Here is a 24,604-nt window from a genome sequence, read left to right as displayed (position 1 = left end):
CCGAGTGGCGGTGAAGAGTGGCGGTGAAGAGTGCAGAGTGGCGGTGCAGAGTGGCGGTGCAGAGTGGCGGTGCGGTGGTGCAGAGTGGCGGTGCAGAGTGGCGGTGCAGAGTGGCGGTGCAGAGTGCAGAGTGGCGGTGCAGAGTGGCGGTGCAGAGTGGCGGTGCAGAGTGGCGGTGCCGAGTGGCGGTGCCGAGTGGCGGTGCCGAGTGGCGGTGCCGAGTGGCGGTGCAGAGTGGCGGTGCAGAGTGGCGCAGAGTGGCGGTGCAGAGTGGCGGTGCGGTGGTGCAGAGTGGCGGTGCGGTGGTGCAGAGTGGCGGTGCAGAGTGGCAGTGCAGAGTGGCGGTGCAGAGTGGCAGTGCAGAGTGGCAGTGCAGAGTGCAGAGTGGCGGTGCAGAGTGGCGGTGCAGAGTGGCGGTGCAGAGTGGCGGTGCAGAGTGGCGGTGCAGAGTGGCGGTGCAGAGTGGCGGTGCAGAGTGCAGAGTGGCGGTGCAGAGTGCAGAGTGGCGGTGCAGAGTGGCGGTGCAGAGTGGCGGTGCAGAGTGGCGGTGCAGAGTGGCGGTGCAGAGTGCAGAGTGGTGGTGCAGAGGTGCAGAGTGGCGGTGCAGAGTGGCAGTGCAGGTGCAGAGTGGCGGTGCAGAGTGGCGGTGCAGAGTGCAGAGTGGTGATGCAGAGTGGCGGTGCAGAGTGGCGGTGCGGTGGTGCAGAGTGGCGGTGCAGAGTGGCGGTGCAGAGTGCAGAGTGGCGGTGCAGAGTGCAGAGTGGCGGTGCAGAGTGGCGGTGCAGAGTGGCGGTGCAGAGTGGCGGTGCAGAGTGCAGAGTGGCGGTGCAGAGTGGCGGTGCAGAGTGGCGGTGCAGAGTGGCGGTGCAGAATGGCGGTGCAGAGTGGCGGTGCAGAGTGGCGGTGCAGAGTGGCGGTGCAGAGTGGCGGTGCGGTGGTGCAGAGTGGCGGTGCAGAGTGGCGGTGCGGTGGTGCAGAGTGGCGGTGCGGTGGTGCAGAGTGGCGGTGCAGAGTGGCAGTGCAGAGTGGCGGTGCAGAGTGGCGGTGCAGAGTGGCGGTGCAGAGTGGCGGTGCAGAGTGGCGGTGCAGAGTGGCGGTGCAGAGTGGCGGTGCAGAGTGGCGGTGCAGAGTGGCGGTGCAGAGTGGCGGTGCAGAGTGGCGGTGCAGAGTGGCGGTGCAGAGTGGCGGTGCAGAGTGGCGGTGCAGAGTGGCGGTGCAGAGTGGCGGTGCCGAGTGGCGGTGCCGAGTGGCGGTGCGGTGGTGCAGAGTGGCGGTGCAGAGTGGCGGTGCGGTGGTGCAGAGTGGCGGTGCAGAGTGGCGGTGCGGTGGTGCAGAGTGGCGGTGCGGTGGTGCAGAGTGGCGGTGCAGAGTGGCGGTGCAGAGTGGCGGTGCAGAGTGGCGGTGCAGAGTGGCAGTGCAGAGTGGCAGTGCAGAGTGGCAGTGCAGAGTGGCAGTGCAGAGTGCAGAGTGGCGGTGCAGAGTGGCGGTGCAGAGTGGCGGTGCAGAGTGGCGGTGCAGAGTGGCGGTGCAGAGTGGCGGTGCAGAGTGGCGGTGCAGAGTGGCGGTGCGGTGGTGCAGAGTGGCGGTGCAGAGTGGCGGTGCGGTGGTGCAGAGTGGCGGTGCGGTGGTGCAGAGTGGCGGTGCAGAGTGGCAGTGCAGAGTGGCGGTGCAGAGTGGCGGTGCAGAGTGGCGGTGCAGAGTGGCAGTGCAGAGTGGCAGTGCAGAGTGGCGGTGCAGAGTGGCAGTGCAGAGTGGCGGTGCAGAGTGGCGGTGCAGAGTGGCGGTGCAGAGTGCAGAGTGGCGGTGCAGAGTGCAGAGTGGCGGTGCAGAGTGGCGGTGCAGAGTGGCGGTGCAGAGTGGCGGTGCAGAGTGCAGAGTGGTGGTGCAGAGGTGCAGAGTGGCGGTGCAGAGTGGCGGTGCAGAGTGGCAGTGCAGGTGCAGAGTGGCGGTGCAGAGTGGCGGTGCAGAGTGGCGGTGCGGTGGTGCAGAGTGGCGGTGCGGTGGTGCAGAGTGGCGGTGCAGAGTGGCGGTGCAGAGTGCAGAGTGGCGGTGCAGAGTGGCGGTGCAGAGTGGCGGTGCAGAGTGGCGGTGCAGAGTGCAGAGTGGCGGTGCAGAGTGGCGGTGCAGAGTGGCGGTGCAGAGTGGCGGTGCAGAGTGGCGGTGCAGAGTGGCGGTGCAGAGTGGCGGTGCAGAGTGGCGGTGCAGAGTGGCGGTGCAGAGTGGCAGTGCAGAGTGGCGGTGCAGAGTGGCGGTGCAGAGTGGCGGTGCAGAGTGGCAGTGCAGAGTGGCAGTGCAGAGTGCAGAGTGGCGGTACAGAGTGGCGGTGCAGAGTGGCGGTGCAGAGTGGCGGTGCAGAGTGCAGAGTGGTGGTGTGGCGGTGCAGAGTGGCAGTGCAGGTGCAGAGTGGCGGTGCAGAGTGGCGGTGCAGAGTGGCGATGCAGAGTGGCGGTGCAGAGTGGCGGTGCAGAGTGGCGGTGCAGAGTGGCGGTGCAGAGTGCAGAGTGGCGGTGCAGAGTGGCGGTGCAGAGTGGCGGTGCAGAGTGGCGGTGCAGAGTGGCGGTGCAGAGTGCAGAGTGGTGGTGCAGAGGTGCAGAGTGGCGGTGCAGAGTGGCGGTGCAGAGTGGCAGTGCAGGTGCAGAGTGGCGGTGCAGAGTGCAGAGTGGTGATGCAGAGTGGTGATGCAGAGTGGCGGTGCAGAGTGGCGGTGCGGTGGTGCAGAGTGGCGGTGCAGAGTGGCGGTGCGGAGTGCAGAGTGGCGGTGCAGAGTGGCGGTGCAGAGTGGCGGTGCAGAGTGCAGAGTGGCGGTGCAGAGTGGCGGTGCAGAGTGGCGGTGCAGAGTGGCGGTGCAGAGTGGCAGTGCAGAGTGGCGGTGCAGAATGGTGGTGCAGAGTGGCGGTGCAGAGTGGCGGTGCAGAGTGGCGGTGCAGAGTGGCGGTGCAGAGTGGCGGTGCAGAGTGGCGGTGCAGAGTGGCGGTGCAGAGTGGCGGTGCAGAGTGGCAGTGCAGAGTGGCAGAGTGGCGGTGCAGAGTGGCGGTGCAGAGTGGCGGTGCAGAGTGGCGGTGCAGAGTGGTGGTGCAGAGTGCAGAGTGGTGGTGCAGAGTGGTGGTGCAGAGTGGCGGTGCGGCGGTGCAGAGTGGCGGTGCAGAGTGGCGGTGCAGAGTGGCGGTGCAGAGTGGCGGTGCGGAGTGCAGAGTGGTGGTGCAGAGTGGCGGTGCAGAGTGCAGAGTGGCGGTGCAGAGTGGCGGTGCAGAGTGGCGGTGCAGAGTGGCGGTGCAGTGGTGCAGAGTGGTGGTGCAGTGGTGCAGAGTGGCAGTGCAGAGTGCAGAGTGGCGGTGCAGAGTGGCGGTGCAGAGTGCAGAGTGGCGGTGCAGAGTGGCGGTGCAGAGTGGCGGTGCAGAGGTGCAGAGTGGCGGTGCAGAGTGGCGGTGCAGAGGTGCAGAGTGGCGGTGCAGAGTGGCGGTGCAGAGTGGCAGAGTGGCGGTGCAGAGTGGCGGTGCAGAGTGGCGGTGCAGAGTGGCGGTGCAGAGTGCAGAGTGCGGAGTGGCGGTGCAGAGTTCAGAGTGCAGAGTGGCGGTGCAGAGTGGCGGTGCAGAGTGGCGGTGCAGAGTGGCGGTGCAGAGTGCAGAGTGGCGGTGCAGAGTGGCAGCGCAGAGTGCAGAGTGGCGGTGCAGAGTGGCGGTGCAGAGTGGCGGTGCAGAGTGGCGGTGCAGAGTGGCGGTGCAGAGTGCAGAGTGGCGGTGCAGAGTGGCAGTGCAGAGTGCAGAGTGGCGGTGCAGAGTGGCAGCGCAGAGTGGCGGTGCAGAGTGCAGAGTGGCGGTGCAGAGTGGCAGTGCAGAGTGCAGAGTGGCGGTGCAGAGTGGCGGTGCAGAGTGGCGGTGCAGAGTGGCGATGCAGAGTGGCGATGCAGAGTGGCGGTGCAGAGTGCAGAGTGGTGGTGCAGAGTGCCGGTGCAGAGTGGCGGTGCAGAGTGGCGGTGCAGAGTGCAGAGTGGCGGTGCAGAGTGGCGGTGCAGAGTGGCGGTGCAGAGTGCAGAGTGGCGGTGCAGAGTGCAGAGTGGCGGTGCAGAGTGCAGAGTGGCGGTGCAGAGTGGCGGTGCAGAGTGGCGGTGCAGAGTGGCGGTGCAGAGTGGCGGTGCAGAGTGGCAGTTCAGAGTGCAGAGTGGCGGTGCAGAGTGGCGGTGCAGAGTGGCGGTGCAGAGTGGCGGTGCAGAGTGGCGGTGCAGAGTGGCGGTGCAGAGTGGCGGTGCGGTGTGGCAGAGTGGCGGTGCAGAGTGGCGGTGCAGAGTGGCGGTGCAGAGTGGCGGTGCAGAGTGCAGAGTGGCGGTGCAGAGTGCAGAGTGGCGGTGCAGAGTGCAGAGTGGCGGTGCAGAGTGGCGGTGCAGAGTGCAGAGTGGCGGTGCAGAGTGGCGGTGCAGAGTGGCGGTGCAGAGTGCAGAGTGGCGGTGCAGAGTGCAGAGTGGCGGTGCAGGGTGGCGGTGCAGAGTGCAGAGTGGCGGTGCAGAGTGGCTGTTCAGAGTGGCGGTGCAGAGTGGCGGTGCAGAGTGGCGGTGCAGAGTGGCGGTGCAGAGTGGCGGTGCAGAGTGGCGGTGCAGAGTGGCGGTGCAGAGTGGCGGTGCAGAGTGCAGAGTGGTGGTGCAGAGTGCAGAGTGGTGGTGCAGAGTGGCGGTGCGGTGGTGCAGAGTGGCGGTGCAGAGTGGCGGTGCAGAGTGGCGGTGCAGAGTGGCAGTGCAGAGTGGCGGTGCAGAGTGGCGGTGCAGAGTGGCGGTGCAGAGTGCAGAGTGGCGGTGCAGAGTGGCGGTGCAGAGTGCAGAGTGGCGGTGCAGAGTGGCGGTGCAGAGTGGCGGTGCAGAGTGCAGAGTGGCGGTGCAGAGTGGCGGTGCAGAGTGGCGGTGCAGAGTGGCGGTGCAGAGTGGCGGTGCAGAGTGGCGGTGCAGAGTGGCGGTGCATAAGAAGGACATCACAGGCAAGTGGTGCAATATTCGCACATTCACAAGGAGATCACTAGCAGTACAGTACACACCACATGAACACACTCCATAACACATAGCAACAATACATTGGCATTTACAATGCCATTAGCTCAAACTCAAATAAATCCGAGCCCGATTGCATTTCTAATGCTTGTTCAAAATGGCGTCATCCAGTGTCTGTGGCCACATGGCCTCTGAAACGCAACTCCCCCCCCCCCCCCCCCCTCACTGCCTTTCCTCCTTGGTGCAGCCTGGTGCCTGGCACCCAGTGACAGCTGCTAATGGATGAGCCTGTAGCTCCACCCATCTTCTCTTCCTGGAGAGGAGGCCTTAGCTTGTGGAAGAAAGGTTATCAATCCATTCTGCTGAGGTCAACCCTCAGCCTGGGTCTGGTCATGGCTGGCTCAGGGAAATATGACAGTTCTGTATGACCCAAAAGCAGTACAAATATGACTTTGGACCCTGCAGAATACTTCTTTTCACATCCGCTACAGTGGACGATAGTGCGTGTCTGGAATCTGTAGGCCTTATGGAAATTACCCCAGCCCATGGGTTCCACCTTCCCATAAGGGAATAATGAAGTGAAAAACACAGTAAAACACACTGACTTTCCCTGGCATGTTCCCTTCCAGTGTACAAAGTCTATTTCATGTTACCACCTAATTCTGCATAAGTCCTGCCACACCATTCACTCTGTAGCTGCTCCTGGACTGCGCACGCTAGGAATTTCCCATGCGCAGCCCCTAAACGTCTGCACACGCCTGTACACATGTGTCTGCATACAACCAGCGCGGTGTCCCTGACTCCAGCTGCTGCGCAGTGGCCTGGACAAGCCAGGAGGACACCAGTAAAATCCCCATGCAGTCTCTTACATCCGGAGTTCACTGTGGGTGAGTCCCAACCTATGAGGCTTCCTGTTAGACCTGTCAGCCTTAGGGTGGTCTTTCCCTATTTTTTTCGCCCTTGCCTCATTTTTCCAACCTTCTTTTTGTTGGTCCTTAGGTCTTCGGGCACCTTTTCATGGCTAATCCATGTTAGGGTGCAGGTGCTCTCTACTCTAAACATGGCTGCCACTGGCCCCTGCTACTGAAGCGTGGCCTGTTAGTATAGCACCCTAGTTGCCAGGAGCAGGCTGGATCCCCATACAATGTTGCAATGCCAGCCTCCCATCCCCTGTCCATAGGTAGAGTGGGGAAGCTCCTGGAACCTTCCAGAAGAAAGGCGGAGCTGACTTTTCCCGCCTTAGAGAGTGGTCACCTAACCTGGGCATACTTAAGCAAGGGAGGGAACTTTTTCTAGTCAGTTGGGGCATCACTGACCTGGGGAACCCACGCAGGAGTTTTAGGCGGGAGGGCCTAGTTAGGAACTTATGCCACTGGGAGTGACAGAATTTAGGTGCTGCCTCTTAAGCTGAGTGAGGTGTCCTAGACTAGCCCCCTGATCTGGCCCAGCGGTAGGGAACCCCAGGGTCCATCTGCAGTGACTGAGGAAAACTCATCCAGCCTCCAACTCAACCCCCCCACCCCCCTCTTCAAGAAACCATCACCTAAGGGCGCAGAACCATCCAAGTGCCAAGAAGACCGCTTGCCTTTAACCAGAGACTGCTGGGGGATCGACCAGGTACTGGACTGTGCTGCCCTGCGCACTCTCTGCCTCCATCTGGGCCCATCTTGCCCTGCCTGTCTCCCCTTGACTGACTTGCTCTGCTTTTCATCCTGCCTGCATCACCTGCTTAATCGCCTGCAAAGCGCCTGGAAAGTGCTGTACTCTGACCCCTCTGCCAAGCGCTGGGTCATAGACTGTCTGTGCTGCCTAGCGCTCCTACCCTGGGCCCTGCTGAGCTGCTGGGAGTGCCCCACATTGTGCGTACCTAGCGCTGTAATCTGCCCTGGTTAGAGACCCTGCTGGGCGCTCGCTCGAGAACTGTCTCAAGCGCCTCTCTGCTGTGCCTCTTAAGGAGCGCTGTGAGACCCCCAGTCGCGATCATCGCCAAGCGCCCTGATCCCCAGCGCCTCTCTGCTGTGACTCTTAAGGAGCGCTGTGAGACCCCCAGGCGCGATCATCGCCAAGCGGCCTGATCCCCGTCAAGCGCTTACCTGTAGCGCCTAGTGAAGTGCCGAAATTGCCCCCGGGAGGCCCTCGGTGTCAGGAGAGGGCCGCCGCTGTGTGCGCGTGGGCCGCGACCAACCCGAGACTCCGCCCTCCTTGCGCCGGCCTCCGGAGCTCTGAGGAGGCCGCCGCCGCGAACATCGACCCGGCTGGGTCATGACTGGAGGCCCCTGTCCCCGGGCCTAGCCAAATCCTGTCAGCGCGGAATCCAGTCAGGCCGTGGTAGGCCCGAAACCAGCTCCCGCCCCACGTGACAGGGGAGCTCCTCCGCCCCGCCCCTCTGAGCGCCGCGCAGCCATTGGTCCTGGCTGGCGCGCCCTCGAGGCGGGCGTCGTTTTTGGTGGAACAGCCCCGGCCCCTGCCCTGATTGGTCCCCAGGCCGTAGCTGTGACTGGAGGCCCGGAGAAAGCCCGGACTCGTCGCAGAGGGGGTCGTGAAGCAGGAGAGCCCCCTCCGATTTGCCCCTCAAGTGAAGTCACTCATTCCCGGCGGTGCCCCGTATCTGCTCCCTGCACCGCGCCGGGCCGAGTGAGGCCCCCGGTAGGGCCGAAACCACTACGCCTACAGCAGAGCCATCGCAAGGGCCCCGAAGGGCCGAAATCACCAGGTAACCCCCATGGGAGGAGGGCGGAAGGCTGGTATTGGGCCCCGAGTTCGCCCCTCCCCCGGGGAACACTGTGACTGGGCCCTGTTGGCCTCATTGAGCCTCAAGTAGTCGTGAGGTCTGATCTAAGCATCAGGAGTGCTGGGGCCAAATAACTGTGCATGCCTGGAGAGCAGGCTATACTGAATTAATTGTTTCCGGCCCACTTGGTAACAAGATCATTCACTTCATTGACTGTTGGTGCCTGGTGGCAGTCTTATGCTGCCTTTACTGCTCATGCCTGCTTACATGTTTTCAAGCCTGCAGATAAAGTGGTGATATTTTCCCTGTACTCAATTTCTTGCAGGGGTGGGCTTCTACAGTTCCTGATGGGGTTAAACTCTGATCCCTAGTGATTTATTCCAGTACTATTTTGATGATCTGCCTTTGGTTACTGAACTGTTGATATTTACAAGAGGAAATGCTTTTATGAAGTACTTTAATGAGATGCTAATGAAATGCTAACGCCTGAATTGCTTGGATCTAAAGCCTATATAAAAGATCTTGATTTTCAATCACAAATACTGGTGTGGTCTCCATTATTGCGCCCACTTCTTGTCTTAGTGGATGAGTGTGTTAAGTAGCTGCTTAAACGTAAGCCCCAGGCTGCCTTCCGGCTCGAGCCAAGTAAAAGTTCAACAATTAGGTGCTCAAAAAGCAAACAATCAGGGCGGCCCGTAGTGTCAGAACCACCTTTTAACACTTCCCCTTCGAGCACTGGGGGAGGAGGTGTGACACCTCTGGCAGGATGTGCATCGTTTCTGTCCCTGAGGGGTCCAGAAACATGTCTGTGTGTTGCAGGGTGCCTAAAACCAGTCAGTGTCCACACCAGGGTCAGTATGTTTTCAGGGGGCACCGCTGAGGTGCCCTCTGAGTCAATGGTTTAATCATTACAAGGAGTTGTTTGGTATCAAAGGCTTCTGGTTTCAGTGAAGCCACATATGTGCTGGGGAGCTAGAGTTGACAGGTTCCCAGCCCATGTACTCCCTATGGCTTTCCTGGCACTTACAATATTAAGGAACAGACCCTAATGCTGTAGGGATATATATGCTGTAGTGGCAGTCTGCATGGTCTAGATGAGGGGTCCCTAGGGGAACCTCTTCAGTCCTAATGCCCTTGGTACCCATGTACTTTTTACTAGGGACTTACAGGGTGCCTGAAGGGCCACTTGTGGATCAGTCTTAGGGAAAGAACACTGGTACTGAACCTGGACAACAGGGACCCAGTACTCTACAGTCAAGGCTGCATCAAAAGCACAACAAAAGTGGTGGTACTGAAACAGACCCCATTTTCTCCAAGATACACAGAGTTTTCTTCAGGATTTGAAGGTTTCCTCCATTTGGTTTCAGGCAACTGAAAAGCATTTGGAAAGGTACATCCTTTTTCCAGTTCTACTGACCTGTAAATATTTTTTCTTCTAAGTACTACAGCTGCTCTCGTTGTGTTCCTAGTGAGGCATGCAATCTGCATTCCGGTACCTACATTTGTTGTCCATCTCATCTAGTTCTTGATTGTAACATTTGTTAATGATTTCAAGTGTAGGTCTTTATATTCCACATGGTCCCAATATGTCAGTGGTGTTTGAAATATTGAGGTTGAGAGTAACCATCAAGATATCTGGGTCGTTCGGGTATGGGGATTTAATTGATCATGTAAAAGCTAGCCTACCTTTACATTATTTTCATAATTGATGAGGGTTTTTTGTTCAGTCATAACAAGATGGCAAAGTTAGTACAAAAGATTCGGTAGGTAAATGTTGATCAGAGAATGACCAGTCCACAAATGTGATTGCAATATTAAAGACTCCGATTTATTATTGTGTTAACAACAAATGTGTGTGGTTTACTTGAACCAAAAATACCCCATCAGAAGCCACCTCATGTCAAGTACCCACTGAGACATACCAGTATTAACCATTCATTTAATTACATAAATGTTATAACCCCTTACAGGAATCAAATACTTCTACAAATAAAGAACATGGTGAAACAAATGAACACAATCATTACCTCTGAAAGCACTTTGGTCCTTTCAGTTACTCCTCCACTTCCATGTTGATACTTTTCTTTTGCCTGAAAAACAAGATACAATTGTGTAATCAAAGCAAATTGCGAAAAAGTATTTCAACCAGTGATCAACCTGTTTGTCTACATAGGATTTCATTTAGCATTAAGGAAAACAACTTCTCAAAGTTACATCAGCAATCAGTAGTCTTTTAAACATCCATCCCTCATTCTTGCTACAGGGCTCTGTTTATAAGGGTGAGCCTATGCCTTGAAGTTGCCTAGCTGGCCCTAAACATGTAATACACACGGCCCTTGTTAGACTAACTGTACTGGATATTCTAGAAGCCTGGTGATTTTTAAGGAACTGGCAGAGACATGTGGGGACACAGGCTACTCCGAAGTTGTGATAAGAATAGTGGCGATTACTCAAAGTTTATAGCATTAACTAGAGTCCTGGTGGTTGGGCCCAAGCTAAGCAAAGAGCACATCAGTGTTCTCTGTCTCTACATCTGTCCAGAATATTTAAAATGTAATTCCTCCCTGCTCTGTGTATGTCCACCCATATGGCAGTGACTTCCTTTAGAGGTTGATCGTCACTTTAATGGCAGGTTTTTTTCAGGAGGTGAGGAGAGGTGGAATACATCTGTACCTCTTTACTCCCTTTTCAGGAATACTAGAGTCTGGATTTTAGGGTGAACTATAGTTTTATGCAGACAAGACATTGGTGAGCATGCTTGTGTGTTTACTCTACACAAGCTACTGCGTAAAGCATTGATGTTGGAGCATCAACTTTGTAATGATCTGCAACTCGCCCGGTCAGGTGCACTGGAGCAGACAGAAATTTGCATTGCCTAGAGCTCAAGGAAGGTGAGAAGGTATTTCATGTCGAGGTGTGTGGAATCTCACTTTGAGGTGTGTTTCCATCTGTTTCTTTTTAGTCTTCTGTATATAATTGCCATGTATTGATAAAGTGTAAACAGGAAAGTAGTAGAGTGAATAGACTCATACTGGTAATTGATAATACTTCTGTTATGTATAAATTATACCTTACTTAAAATACAATAGAAGTAGGAAACATTCACAAAGAGGTACAAGATGGGTACAAAGACAACAAAATACCTTGTGGACCTTCATTTACTAGCTTTCAGCAGGACTGTACATCGAGGTCTCAGCAGGTTCACTTTAGCCATACAGCCCACCGTAGTAGGCTATTACTGGTCGTTAAAGGCCCGCTACAGCGTTAAAGGCCAAAGTCGAAAACACAGGTGTTTTAATGACTGGTACAGCTCAGCTATGGCGGGCTATAAGGCTATCCAAACATTCCACCACTAGAGGGCAGAATGTTTCAATAAATGATACAGAGGTCTCACGGAGTCCAAGGGGGATGTAATCCCCTAGGGCTTCATGAGGCCTTTGTTCACAGCTACAGCTGTGAACAACAGTCATTGGAATGTTGGAGCTCCAGGCTTTTACTGATCATTAGAAGCCGAGGCACTCCATGATCTTCAATAGAGCGCTCAACATTCCATTGTTCTAATTCACAATTAATCCCTGCCCAGAAACTGTATTGACGGAAAGCACAGGGTGAGCCGTTCCTTCGCATGCTCCTGCCTCTTCAATGTGTCCCCATTATAGTACACTGCATCTGTGGCACCTTTACAGATCTCCGGGCAGAAGTGGGAAAGTCACCTTCAATCAAATCTTGCAATTTCCCTGGCATCTAAGCTATTCACTTCCTCGTCCTCTGCGTTCCAATATTACTCATGGTCAAAAAAGATGAATTGCAGTTCAAGGCAGAGTTCTCTAAGTTAGAGAACTCTGCCTTAAGCTGCAATTTATCTTTTTTGACCATGAGTAGACTAAGCTTACAGCTATTTTCAACTATGACTTGCAACTCCTTCTGTGTTGTACTGCATAGACAATAGCAGTGCACTAATGATCTGAAATTCGGTTAATAACCTACTGCGTGGTCCTGCACCAGATGAACAAAATAATTAGCAGTGGCACTCACCCTCTCTTTTGACATTATTCTATACATTTTACTTTCCTTTTCTTCATCCTGCACTCCTCGTGTACCAGTTTAACTTCAATGTAACAATCTCTCCATTAATAAATTTTTACCATCTATATATTTTTCACACCTTTAACAGAACCTCACAATTTTGTTGCTGAAAGAACTCCGGTTATACTTGTGATAGACTGGATAAAATGGGAGGGGGCATTGCCTGCTTCCATCGCTCCAGCCACACATTGAAACTGGCTCCAAAGGTGCTGATGTCCTCCTGTGAGGACCTGGTCACAGAAATCTGGAACAATGGCAAGATTGTTTGTGTGCGCCACACGATATATCATCCACCTGGTGACAATCTGCTCTTATTAGAGCACATGATGGAGTCCATTTCCTCTTGCACAAACCTTCACACTAGCCATATCTTCCTCGGGGATTTTAACGTTCACAGGAACAACACAAATGATTCCCTAGTATGCTCTTTTAAGGCTTTCCTCTCCGACCTCAACCACCAGGCCTGCAATGGTCCCACCCACAATAAAGGCGCCACCCTGGACATTATCATAGCTAGAGACAACATTATTCTTCTTGATGACATACCTTGTGATTGGTCGGATCATCCCCAAATCTCCTTTCACATTTTTGAAAAAGTCCTGCTCACACAAGGTCAACTGCTTAAAACCGCTGGTTCGCAATCTGAGAGACCTCAAACTCAATCATCTAACTACCACTAGCAAGAACTTGCTTCAGCTACCCCCTAACATGTATAACGTGGATGACCTTACAGATCACTACATCAATTCCATGTCAAGTATAGTTGACTATCGCTCCCATGCAAATCAAAAGGATTCCAACCAAACAATCCAAATCTTAGTTTAATGAATCCTGAAATGAGGAACGTCGCAAACTTAGGCTTTCTGAGATACTCTGAAGAAACTCTTCGCCCACTACAAGCCTCATGAAGTTAAGGAGGATAAGAAGCGCTTACAATAAACACATTTGCAGTGCGAAATCAGATCACCGTAGGGTCCAGCTGGACAGCGCAAAAAAAAGACCCAAGAAATGATTTTAAATCATTAAACAACAAGCCACTCATACCATGAATCACATTTCGAGACCCATGACCTCCTACCTATTGAGGAAGATTTCTCAGCTTACTTCTCGGAGTAGACAAGGAAAATTGAACTTGAACTGCAACTTGCCGCAACTAACCAGCAGTCCTTGAGTTGCTTCGCAGTGGCTGTACCTAAGGCAGAGGTTGCTTTTTCACATCCCATTGTAGGCTCTCCTAAAAACAACGCTTCTTGGAACTCTTTCTTGCTCCCGGATGGCGATGAGCAGGCACTCTCCCCAAAACGTCTCTAAAACCCTCTAACCACTTAAACGACCTTCTTCCTGCTAAACTTCTCAATTCAGCCATTCTCCCACTCCGGACCCGGATTAATCAAGAATCTCTCGTGCAGGGGAGGATTCCTGACTGCCTCAAGATGGGGCAAGTCACTCTCATCCCGAAGAAGCCTAATCTTGGCTTAGCGGATCCCACTAACTTCCGTCTGGTCACCAACATCATGACTTTAGCAAAATTACTTGAGAAATACGTCTACACACAGCTCTGCAACAACATCGAAACATGTCAGCTCCTTGACCTTTACCAGTATTGTTTCAGAGCAGGGCACAGCGCTAAAACAGCTCTAACCCACATAGTTGATGACGCCTTGAGATCCCTTGATCAAATTGTCACTTGCCTTCTGATCCTGCTTGACTTGTCGTCAGCATTTGACACTATTAAACATGAAAACCAGATTGCTATTCTTCAACACAGGATGGGATTATCGGGCCCTGTCCTAAATTGGTTTGCTTCTTTCTTACATAACCGTACCAAAGAATCAAAGGTAACCAATCACTTGTGGCCAGTACCCCGGTCATGATTGGAGTACCTCAAGGTTCTGCACTCTCTCCCACACTGTTCAACCTTTTTATGGAACCTCCTTCCAATATTCTGAACGAATCCAACATACCATATGTATGGTGATGATACACAACTTTATCTGAAGATCCCCTCTTCTGATGATATAAAAACTCTTAATGATGCGCTTTGGAAAACACAACAGTGGCTAACACATAACCAACTGTTGCTAAACTCCCTTAAAACAGAATTCCTTCTGATTTCCCCCGCAACCACTCGGCTCCTATCCAAGACTGGATCAAACAACTCTCTGCATTCAACTCCGCCCTGCATGCTGTTGATTCTGCTAGATTTTTAGACTTCACCCCGGATAAATACCTAAACATGCAAGCTCACATTAATGCACTAGCAGGGGTGCCAATCATCAGCTCAACACCCTAAGGAAAGTCAAGTCATTCTTTCCTTCTGAGGACATCCAGACAGCTGTCCAATCCCTAGTTTTCTCACACTTGGAATATGGTTTGGTGACCCTTGCAGGCCTTCCTAAAGTGAGTCTGGCTCTGCTTAAAGCCAGAAACAATAAGCTAGGGGAAAAACACTAGTATGCCAGGGGCACTGCTGTGTTAAAGTATAAATAGTTTTCTTAGCTCAACATTAGATCAGAAAGTTAACAAATACTTAACACCTGGACCGAGAGTCCGTACTTGACTTGATGCAAAAAAGTGACTCAAAGAACTATTGCATAAATGGCACAGCTTGTATTAACATTCATACAAACAGTATACACATTTTGAAAACTTTCGTCACCCCTGTCCACCTAGCAAAAAAACGTGAGCTATCTGGCTCCTGTCAGAACTTAAGAAGCTCTAATACTCTACTTTTGAAACCACCAAAGTTCAATAGGAAAATAACTTACAACCGTGCTTTCTCTGGTCTTGCTCCTAGAATTTAGAATGCTCTTCCTCCTGAGATCAGATCTAACCCATTGACTACCTCTTTCAAAAAATATGTCAAGTGGCTAATACTGAACGACCATATACTGCAATAGCCCTGATGCCTTCTTTAATCTGCTTCCATCGCCAGCTTGAAAATCTTTTTTCTGATTGCTCTAAATTTGTTAAGTTTTCTCTTCATAGGTACTTTTTGATGTATTACCTGCTGTAACATTTTAGTTAATTTGTGTGTTCTATTTTGTACCGCACCCTTCTTTTAAAACTCTTGCCTTGTGCCCTCCATTGTACAGTGCTCTGATATTTTTTCTGGGCCATGTTCGCGCTTGATAAAACTCTTCAAATAAATAAAATACGTAAAACAAGGCGTGACCTACTCTGTGGTTTGTGCCAAAAAGAAGAAAATATGAAATACAAAAAAACAAGATGCTATTGTCTTCTATGCACCTACTTTTTCTGACTATTGTGTTTTAGTTACCAAAAAGAAGTGAATTCCAGGTACTTTATTAATTGATGCCACTGTAAAATTGCCTGGTGTCTCGTTGTGGTGGAACTTTTTGCCCAACCGTCTTGGAGCACATCCTTATCTGCTAAAATGCATGAAATACTAAAAATGTGGCTCCTCTGCTAAAGTCCGCCCCCCTGTTGCCTTCAAATTTTTTCTTTCATCTCTGACACTAGCGTCAAGGCGCCAATTGGTATTCACACGCTTTACAAACTATTAACAATAACATTGTCTATTGAGACTGGCACCCTAGTGCTTGATGGTGAACACAGCCCCATCCAGTTCAAAAACTGTTACACAAATAGAGTTTTTTTTCCTCAACTGGGGACTGAATAAATACCGGCCAAAAACAAGATCTTCAGACTAATCATCAGAAAACATTTAAGGCTAACATAAAGCCAAGAGGTCTAGTATAGCTTAATTTCATAATAAAAGCTTTTAAGTACCTCACTTAATTGGGCTTGGGCAGTTCGATACTCCTGAACCAAATGTTCTAGTTGATTGTTAATGTACTTTTCTCGACTTCCCACCTTCTCCAATGTTTTGCTGATTTCATTGTGAAGTTTGTCAAGATAGCCCTGTGGAAAAGAAGTACACAGGTAATATTTATACACGAAAACTTAATATAAGCATAATAGACCAGGAATGAAAATTAAAGAAAACGACGGTGGGAGGAGGGGGCGGGAGGAGACTGGTAAGAAAATAGTGTTCGGGGAAAAGGGGCCAGTAGCCATGGAAGGATACATGGCTACTGGAACTAATAAGCTTAAAACCAATGGGAAGGCAGCATTTAGGACCTAAGCCAATAGGCGGAGAGTGGGCGGTGCTTCCACGAAGCTTCCAGTCTACAGTGTATACTGCATGCCTCGCAAAGCAATGGCAGCCCATTCACGCTGCAACGCTAGGCGAGACCTAAAAATGAAGGGAATCCCAGACAGGCACACTGATCTAGACTAATGAACTGTCGAAAAAGATTACTTTTCAGCAACTTTTCTGCAAAAATTCTGAAAAAAATAGTACCTTAGTTTCTTTCAGAGCAGATTCTATTCCGTCTTTGTGCTGATGCATTTGGTCTACATGGATTCTCCAATCCTACAATGAAGAAAACCAAAATCTCAGTTATGTACCAACATTGTTCACAACATGTAATTAATGTCATTGGCAACACTTCAACTGAATGGCTGAATGAAGGGCCCTATACATACTCCCATAACATTCCATGATTGTGGAGACACCTGCAAACAAATTCTATCAGCAGTTTATAAGCAGAACCGTTTAGTTTTGAAGCAACATTTCTGGAATACCTACACATAAATAGCTCGGCTCTATTTAGAAGGATCTGTTGTTTTAATGCCAGAAATCAGAGGGTAAGTGCAACTGTTGAAACAAAATCGTTTGTCTCCTCCGAGTAATATCATAGTGCCCTCTTGATAGCTAACATTTAAAGGGCACTCTTTTCTGGAAGACAGAATCAAAGGACATTTTAGAAAATGTTAGGAAGGTTAGCGGTTAGTTTTTATTTCTGAGTTATGGATAGACTCAAAAGTGTACCAAAAGAAGAGTTGCCACCTAAAAGAAGGAAAACCTTCCTTAGACTCTTGAAGAAGTATTTGACAACACGGATGGTGAAGAGAGGTAATGCATGCAAATGTACTCCATAGAAGGCTGGATTTGGCTAGATAAAGATTATCAAGAATCATTCCTTCTTCATGGGTTCATTGATCAACCCGCTTCTGCAGTAACCATGTGCAGAAGCTCTTGCGCTTGAAGGTCTACATTGATCTAATGAAAAGACGTTTTAACTCATTCCATTTATAAATAAAATCAGTTGTCAAATGTATGTTATGTGGCCGTACTATAGGTACTCAGGAGAAATACGGGCAAATTCAGTGATGGCCGACTGGGGTGTTCGATTGTGCCCTGGCGCTCGTCAGGTAGCCCGTCCATCATGCAAAACACGTTAGCAATCACCTTTGGAAAGAGAGGGATCTGAGAAAGAGCACAAACTGCCTTTAATCTGTTTACGAACCGTGTATCTACAAGCATTTCCCAGGGATCTGTTGTCCAGAAACCAGAGAGTGAAGCCCTAGTACTTCCCTTTTTTCTGTGAGCTTTGCCTGTGACTGCGTGGAGTACAGACCGCAGGAAGGGCCGGACCTGCTAGAGTTGTAGGTGAGACTGGATGGCATTTACAGTGAATCACAAGCTGTGAAGCGATGTTGGGGTCTTTCTCATCTTCTCCAGCACCTCATCAATCTGAGACCCAAATAGGTCTTACGCACTGAAGGGCAGTTTGAGGAGATGCTGTTCAAAGTCTGGCTTAAACTCGGACATATGGAGCCAGGCAAGGCGTCTGAAAAGGACGCTGGTGTTTAGGTGTTCACTCCATGCCCCCGGGAGACGGTGTCCACGGCATCGAGGGCACAATAGACAGTAGAGTTGAAGATGGTCTTCCCCTCAGGCAATAACATTTCCAAACCTTTTTCTGAACTCCTTAAGTTTGCCCTACGTTGGCAGGGTATGCCCAGACATGGGACCCTTGCTCACTTTGCCACTGGATGATTCAAGCTAGCCTGGCTGATGAAGGGTGTTACCCAGAAACCGGTCCCAGGATGCTTGTTTTCGGTTCAGGGAAGACCTGGCTTGGCAGCTCGGGCTGCACTGTTCCCGTGAGGCACAGGGTCAAGACTGATTTGCATATATCTGTGTCTGAACTGGGGCGGGGAAGTGAGCTAAAGAATGATGATGGATTCAACCCAGATCTGTGACTGGGGGTGAGTGTCTGAACAGTTTCAGCGTTCCGTCCATCATCTCCTTGTGTTTGCAGATGCTTCACCAGATCATAACAAAAAAGGAGCCCAATGAAGTTGGCTATTGGCCAGTGGGTTACTGCCCCTATGTCCACTCTCTTGCCGGCTGCGTCCGTCCTACTACTCTACTGGTCAGGCAGAGGGGCGCCCCTGTCTCTATGTTTCTTGGACATGGGACCCAGAGGGGCCTCCAACGCAGAGTCCTACTCACTGCAAGTCTCCTTTTCCAAGGCAGAGCCTCTGTGGGTTTTGGCAGTGGTTTTCCAGCAGAAATATTCATGGAAAGGGGATAGATAAAGAGGGGCTTCTTCTTCACACTGAGCTTATCTTGTAGCCTCTGAAGTATGAGCTGCTCTGTATCTTCATAGCTGATCATTGGGGCTGTTCTTGGTGTTTTAATTTCCACAGTGACCGCTGACGAGTCGATAGTGACGCCAAGTTTCCTTTTTCTTCATCAGATGTTTGTGTGACCAATTTTATTTTTGTTTTTCAGAGAAAAATGTAATACTTTTTAAGCAACTGATCTGTTATCTGTCTTTTGGTGTGCTTCCTGGCTCACAGGACTGTGAGGAATGAACTTATTCTGAAATGTACATCAACCCAGAGGTAGAAGGCTGGCATGGTGACTGTAAAGTAACAGCAGGCTTAGCGGATCTCAAAAAAGGAAGTATTTTTTTAGTCTTTGGTTGGTACCAATTCCAACTTGCTCATGACGTCTATTTTGATCTTTTTTGTCTTCTTGCGACATGTAACACACATTTCTTTGTACTATGATTTTTAATGAGACAAAATATGCTGAACGCATGCTTATCCCAAGCAACACGTTGTTAGAATTCTTTAAACATGTTTCTGCCATCCTTTTTCTAAAAAAACTAAAAACATTGAAAGTAATAGAGAATAATGGTGAGACGCAGCATCTCTTGAAAGAGGTTATATAAAGGAAAATCATCACAGAAATATTGAGTCCTAAACTAGAGCTCCAGAAGACTGCCTCACGCAGAAAGGAGGTAGAAAATCAGGGGACATGGTCTCTCCACCTCACGCGTGAGGATCAGGACACTTAATAAGGATTTACCTTAAAAGTTAATTGCACTTTTCAATGATGTTGATTGCAGCTGATTGGCTGCTGTTTACCATCGATTTTACTGAGAATTCTTAGGCAGAGGATGGGGGGTATTCAACCATGTGAAGACGGGATTTGCAACGATTGAGCAGTGGCTTTTGCTGCTATGCCATTTGCAACACTTTGGCTGATACTCTTTCAATGAACCTTAAACAAAATTGTGTATTTAGAGTTTGTTGTGGTACTGCTAGATATCATCCGTTCCAACAGAAAAGTACACAAAAAGGTATTAAATCACAAATACTTAATGTCATGCAGCACTAGTATGCAAATGACCACAGAGGACGTTACATAGAATAGATTACCTTGTTGTCGGTTTTAATTGTAACTTTCAGTTGAGGAAGGACGCGTTCTACTTCCAAGTTCCACTCAGCTGCATCGGTGGTAGATTCTAAAATGTCCTCTTGTTTCACAGACTCACCAAACTCCTGCATTGAGAAACAAAGAAAACCGAACACCATTAGTTAATGATAATCAGGTGTTTGTTCGCCTGGTAAATAACAAATGGATGCTAAAATTGTAGCTGAAAGGAGTGTTCTTTACTCAGAGGATATCTGCCATTCTCATTTAAACTTCAATAAGCATTACAATTGGGGGTGGGGTCGCACACTACTCACACACCAGCGGGATCGCCCCTAAGGACTGTGGTAAGTGTAGTTCGTGTTCCGCGATGCATCTTCTTTCGATTCTCTGCTATCTTCGCTATCTTCGCCATCCCTGGACATGTGTTTCGGGGTATTTACCCTTCATCAGTAGGGATTAGGCCGTGTTCTGGGGTTGCCGGTGGCTGCCATTTGTAACCTTCAATAAGCAGTTAAGTGGGCAACTCCTGTCCCTGACTAACGAGAACATTCAACGGAAGCCAGAATCCAAACATATTTGCGAAAGGCTACACAATGGTTTCATAAATGCTATGGTGGCAAAACAATATCAAGATGGGACCAGCATGTCAATGGGTTGACCTCTTCGGTAATGTTCACACTGCAGCATTAGTAACGATTTTCAATAAACAGCCTAATATCCATTCTTTATTCACCACAGCTTCTGCCTTTACGTTTCTAATCAATCATAAAATGTGACCAATGCATGCTTCCAATAAAGCACTGAGCAGATGAGCATTTTTGTAAATAAAAGTCTAGGAATAGATCTAACATATTGAAAAAAGTTGACTAATGAAAACATATTATGCAACATTATTGTATTCCAAAGCTTAGCCTTTACAGGTAGAAAGATAAGTGTTTTTTCATTGTATGCATGTTAACGTGGAAAGGTCGAAAGCTCTATAAACTAGACAAATCTCACACAAGCTGCTGCCACCTTACCTCTAGCTCCATCAAAACTTATCTTTTCTGACTTTGTCAACTTGGTGAGCACTGAAAGAAATGAAGTATCATAACTTCCAAATGCTTTCTCCAAATAACACTGCATGTTGAAACTGGTCAATCACCAGATGTAACTAATTTAGATAAAATTCAAATCTTGTCTTTGTATCAAGGAATGTAGAACCCAAGACCCTGTTTATGCTCTGTGGGTAAATTCCTGCCCCAGCACAAATGGAAGCCTGTGTAGGAATCGGAATGCGGTGTTAAAATGGCACTGATGCTTTCCCATGACACCATTTTATAAATTATTTTTACCATTACATTATATTTATTAATTAAAAGCATTTATATTAATAGTTTAAATATTGTAATTTAATATTAGATTCTATGGGCTTTCATTTAAGTACCTAACTCCATTATTTTCTATGGGTGTGTTGCGATACCAGTGGATGTCCATGTGTTGCGATACCAGTGGATGTCTATGTGTTTCGATACCAGTGGATGTCCATGTGTTCCGATGATGGAGCAGATTTCATCTGCAGTCAGGCATTGTTTTATTTTTTGTGCTTCAGACAGGCTGCATTTAAATTGCCACGCACATTTTGGTGCAGGTTAAAAACATGGCACATGAAAAACATGAAAGTGAGGTCTATTCACTTCAGTCTGAAAATGCTTTTGCTGAATTAACATGTGTTTTTTTTGCAATGCAGAGAAAAAGTGGCCTTTTTACCTTTGAGATTAATTGAATGTGTTTCTCTCTTTCCAGCTCATCCTAGCAATTCACTATTTCTGTCTTAAAAGACTTTGACTTGTTGCATATTTTGATAAACATTTTCAGTTAATAACACCTCTTTTTATAATGTGTGTGAATTAATAATGCACTTGGGAAACATAATGGACTGATTTACATGACATTAATATTATCTTTGTGTTTGTTTTATTTTTGGGGCCTACACAAAACATGGCTGCCTGTGAATCCATCAAGGCTATGGCCTGCAATTTAATGAGAAGGGAGCATGCGCAGACTGTGGCAGCTTTCCTCATGACAAAAAGTCAAGGACAACCTGAACTGTACATTTTTGTAACTGTGCCAATGTACCAGTTAGTTAAAAGTATCCGTTCTGACTACGCTGTGGAAGGAAGGATGAATTAGAATGAAACATTTTTCCTAGTAAATGTTGCAAATGTTTATAAATGTAGTTATGCATGTATGCTTCTTTTGTTAAAAAATGGTGAAGTCAGGATTTTAGAATGAGTCAGGGTATTGTGAACTCATGCCTTTATGACTGACCAATCACGTAAGGTTCTCCTGACAAATGCTACATCTTTGTGTACTCTGCCAATAATTAGGGTATAAATACTGTCCTCTCTGGATGGGGGCTGGCTACTACTTTTTTCTCAGCTCAGCTGGCTTCTATGGGTAAGGTACGAGAAACGTCTCAGGAGATTGCTGAAGGGTGGGTGCGTCCGAGGAGAGTCAGGGGGAGGTTTCTTGCTTCCACGTCATATCTTGGCACATCAGGCCACATTCCTTTGAGGCCTGTGAAGGAGGGGCTGCTTTCCTCTTTTAGACACAGACAGACAGAGAGTGCAGTGGATCGGGATAGAATTAGATGCTAAACTTTAAGTTTATGTTTTAACTAATTAATTAGGTCTAAAAGTTTTATTTGTTTTATGCATTTATTTCTCTTAATGGGAGATTTTTTGCCAACTATTTAATTATTGATTAGCTTTGCAAGACTATTTTTCTTAGAAACTCTTTAAGACTTTTGCGCCACATTTTTCATAACTACATGTAATGCTTATATGCAGACTGTAATGTGTTCTGTATTATTGATATTTTTCCTGTTTTCCAAATTCTGTAACCTGATTGATATTTTACTAATGAATAAAGGGTCAGAGAAAAACTTAACTTTTGACTAGAAAATAAAACCCTTTAAAACACTCAACAACTCTCTTTATTGGCTTACAATAATAATTGTATTTTGACTGTTCATCTTTATTTAAAGTCTCCTGAAGGTAATACATGGTGTGAAGGGCCCAACACCTTTTGAGCGGTAAATTAGAGGTAGCATGTGGGTTTTGCATTGAGAAACTACCAGAAGAAATTACCGCTCCATCAGTTTTTGGTAAGCAGAGGATGGTCATTATTGATTAGTTTGGTGATTAGTAATTATTGATTTCACCATTGTTAGACCTGTCTGGATTTTTTTGCGCAGTCCCTCCTCATTATTCTTTATTTTGTCCCCTTTTTGCCCCTCATCCCCTTACTATTTTTGTGTCTACTACTTTTTTATAGGTGTTGGTCAAGGGGATAGGGGTTCTTTCTTCCCCCCATAGTCTTTTACCTCAGGCCCAGAGGCCTGTTCTGACAGGAAAGTTGGAACCACACAAAATGGTGGCTTCCAACTGCCCCAACTGTCGCACCCAGAACTTGGCCATAGCTTAACATAGGGCATTCCAGAACCTTCTGGTCCATGCTGGACCATTGAAGGGCAGCCTATAAAAGGCGGAATGCGGGGCAGCCATTTTGTCTACCTGTGGAAGTCAGCTGGAGGACAGGTGGTAGCTGAGGGTGGGAAGAGGTTAGACTTAGGGTTGACCTCCTGGACTGGGAAGCTGCCTTATTGGTCCAACCCACTACTCCCCTGTTGGTTACTTGTCTTGGCCCCGCTGTGGGAAGTTACTGGAGACCCTGGGCGCCTAGCTTGCCCCTTTTCTAAATAATATAGGGGAAGTCTATAGGAGAAGGAGACTGCAGCGCTGCGGAGCGCAGTCCTCTGCCCAGTTGGAGGGACTTGTGAAAAGTGTGCCTTTATCCTCAGCCTCTGTCCAGAGACTGGTAATTGTGCTAGACTGTCGCCTTGTTCATAATTCCCTGGAGCGTCACCTCTCACCTGCTGTGGTGGAGCGCCACTGAGGAGAACAGAAGCCAGGAGAAAACGGGCTGTTCCGCCCTTCTATCCCCCCAATCCAGCGTGGAGAGCGGCGTCGCTGTAGATCTGCCACTGCCAGCCCTGAGGTGAGGAGCGGAGAAGAAGGGCAGCGCAGCGCGACCAGCGCGGTCTCTGTGAGAGAGACACTAGCTCTCCGCGCATGCCCCGTTGAGCCGCCGGGCTCCGTGAGGCGGAGCCGGATCAGTGAAGGCGGGAGCAAGGAGCGCTTCGCGCATGCCGCAGTGATCAGCGCGTCTCCTGCCGGGGTGAGAAGGAGAGCTTCGCGCATGCCCCCGTGATCAGCGCGTCCCCTGGCAGTGTGAGGAGGAGCGCCGGGAGTCCCTCGGCGGTAGCTGCGCATAAGAGCTTCTCTCCCCCCTGCTCAAGCGCCCTACAGTGAGGCGGGCGCGAGCGGGAAGGGAGAGCTTAGAAGCCCAAAAGCGGCTGAAGAGTTCTGAGGCATTCTGCCTCTGTAGTGCTGGTGTTACACGGAGGAGAGCTGAGGGGCCCCAGAGGCTAGTATAACTCGCCAGCACGTGGCTCTCTCTTGTCCTAACCACTGTCCCTCCCTCATCCTCAGGTACAACAAGAATATCACCGCCTGATAAACAAGTAAGGAGGTGCTTTGGAAGGGGAGAGTAACGCTATAACTTAACCAGGAAATAACTCAGTCAATGATCATTATTCCACAGTTGTACAGCCTACGGTGGGGAGGAACTTGAGAAAACCCTCAGTGACTATGTACTATAAGAAGGAGGTTACTGGTACTGTGTAAATCAAGCATAGTGTACTCCATAATAATCCCATTCAACTACTTTTGGGGCCTAATTAAATGCTGATTTAAGTGGGCCTAACCCAATTGCATTCAAATAAGTAGTAGAAAATCTAAATGTCTCCTATGTAAATGAGAGTGTTGCTCTGCTTGGATTTAGGAGCTGTTCTTGCCAAAACTTAAAGTAATGCTGTGTTTGGAAATGATATAAAGTAAGCTGAGTACAGTCATTACCTAATTGAATTATAAAAGAGTAAGAGTTATTTGCCAAATGTCTAAGTGAATTATCTATTTTACAAATGTTGGTTGTTTTTATGTCCTAGAATTGAAAAGTATTCCTGCTATATTCCACACAACTTGAATGGTAATTTAACTGTGAATTCTAAAAGTGAAAAGAGCCAAGATATATATATATATATTATTTTTATAAAGCAGTGCTTATTTTCCTATACTTTGGTGTGGTGTTGTTTTTTGTGTGCTATTGCGTGGTTTTACTCTTGGGTGGGCTGCAACCTTAACACTGTGCCTCTGAAATGTATGTCTTG

General features: G+C 49.1%; 1 protein-coding gene and 1 long non-coding RNA gene across 2 annotated transcripts in view; one reads left to right on the top strand and one right to left on the bottom strand.

The window, feature by feature from the left end:
• LOC144822094 (intraflagellar transport protein 57 homolog) overlaps window positions 1-24,604 on the bottom strand; it is a 121,563-nt gene that overhangs the window by 40,926 nt on the left and 56,033 nt on the right. Inside the window, exons 6-9 of the mRNA XM_078679216.1 lie at window positions 19,335-19,457; window positions 16,117-16,188; window positions 15,543-15,674; window positions 9,731-9,793 (exon numbers count right to left, since the gene is read on the bottom strand). Coding sequence (XP_078535342.1) covers window positions 9,731-9,793; window positions 15,543-15,674; window positions 16,117-16,188; window positions 19,335-19,457 — 390 coding nt within the window. The remainder of the gene's footprint in view (window positions 1-9,730; window positions 9,794-15,542; window positions 15,675-16,116; window positions 16,189-19,334; window positions 19,458-24,604) is intronic.
• LOC144822095 (uncharacterized) lies at window positions 16,204-22,300 on the top strand. The gene is made up of 2 exons (XR_013608553.1): window positions 16,204-19,676; window positions 21,337-22,300. It is a non-coding gene; the product is annotated as an uncharacterized LOC144822095 (long non-coding RNA).

The sequence above is a fragment of the Lissotriton helveticus genome, chromosome 3_1, assembly GCF_964261635.1.
Source record: "Lissotriton helveticus chromosome 3_1, aLisHel1.1, whole genome shotgun sequence".
Taxonomy (NCBI): Eukaryota; Metazoa; Chordata; class Amphibia; order Caudata; family Salamandridae; genus Lissotriton; species Lissotriton helveticus.
Note: the sequence above shows the minus strand (reverse complement) of the source record. Positions and strands in the feature narration are given on the sequence as shown.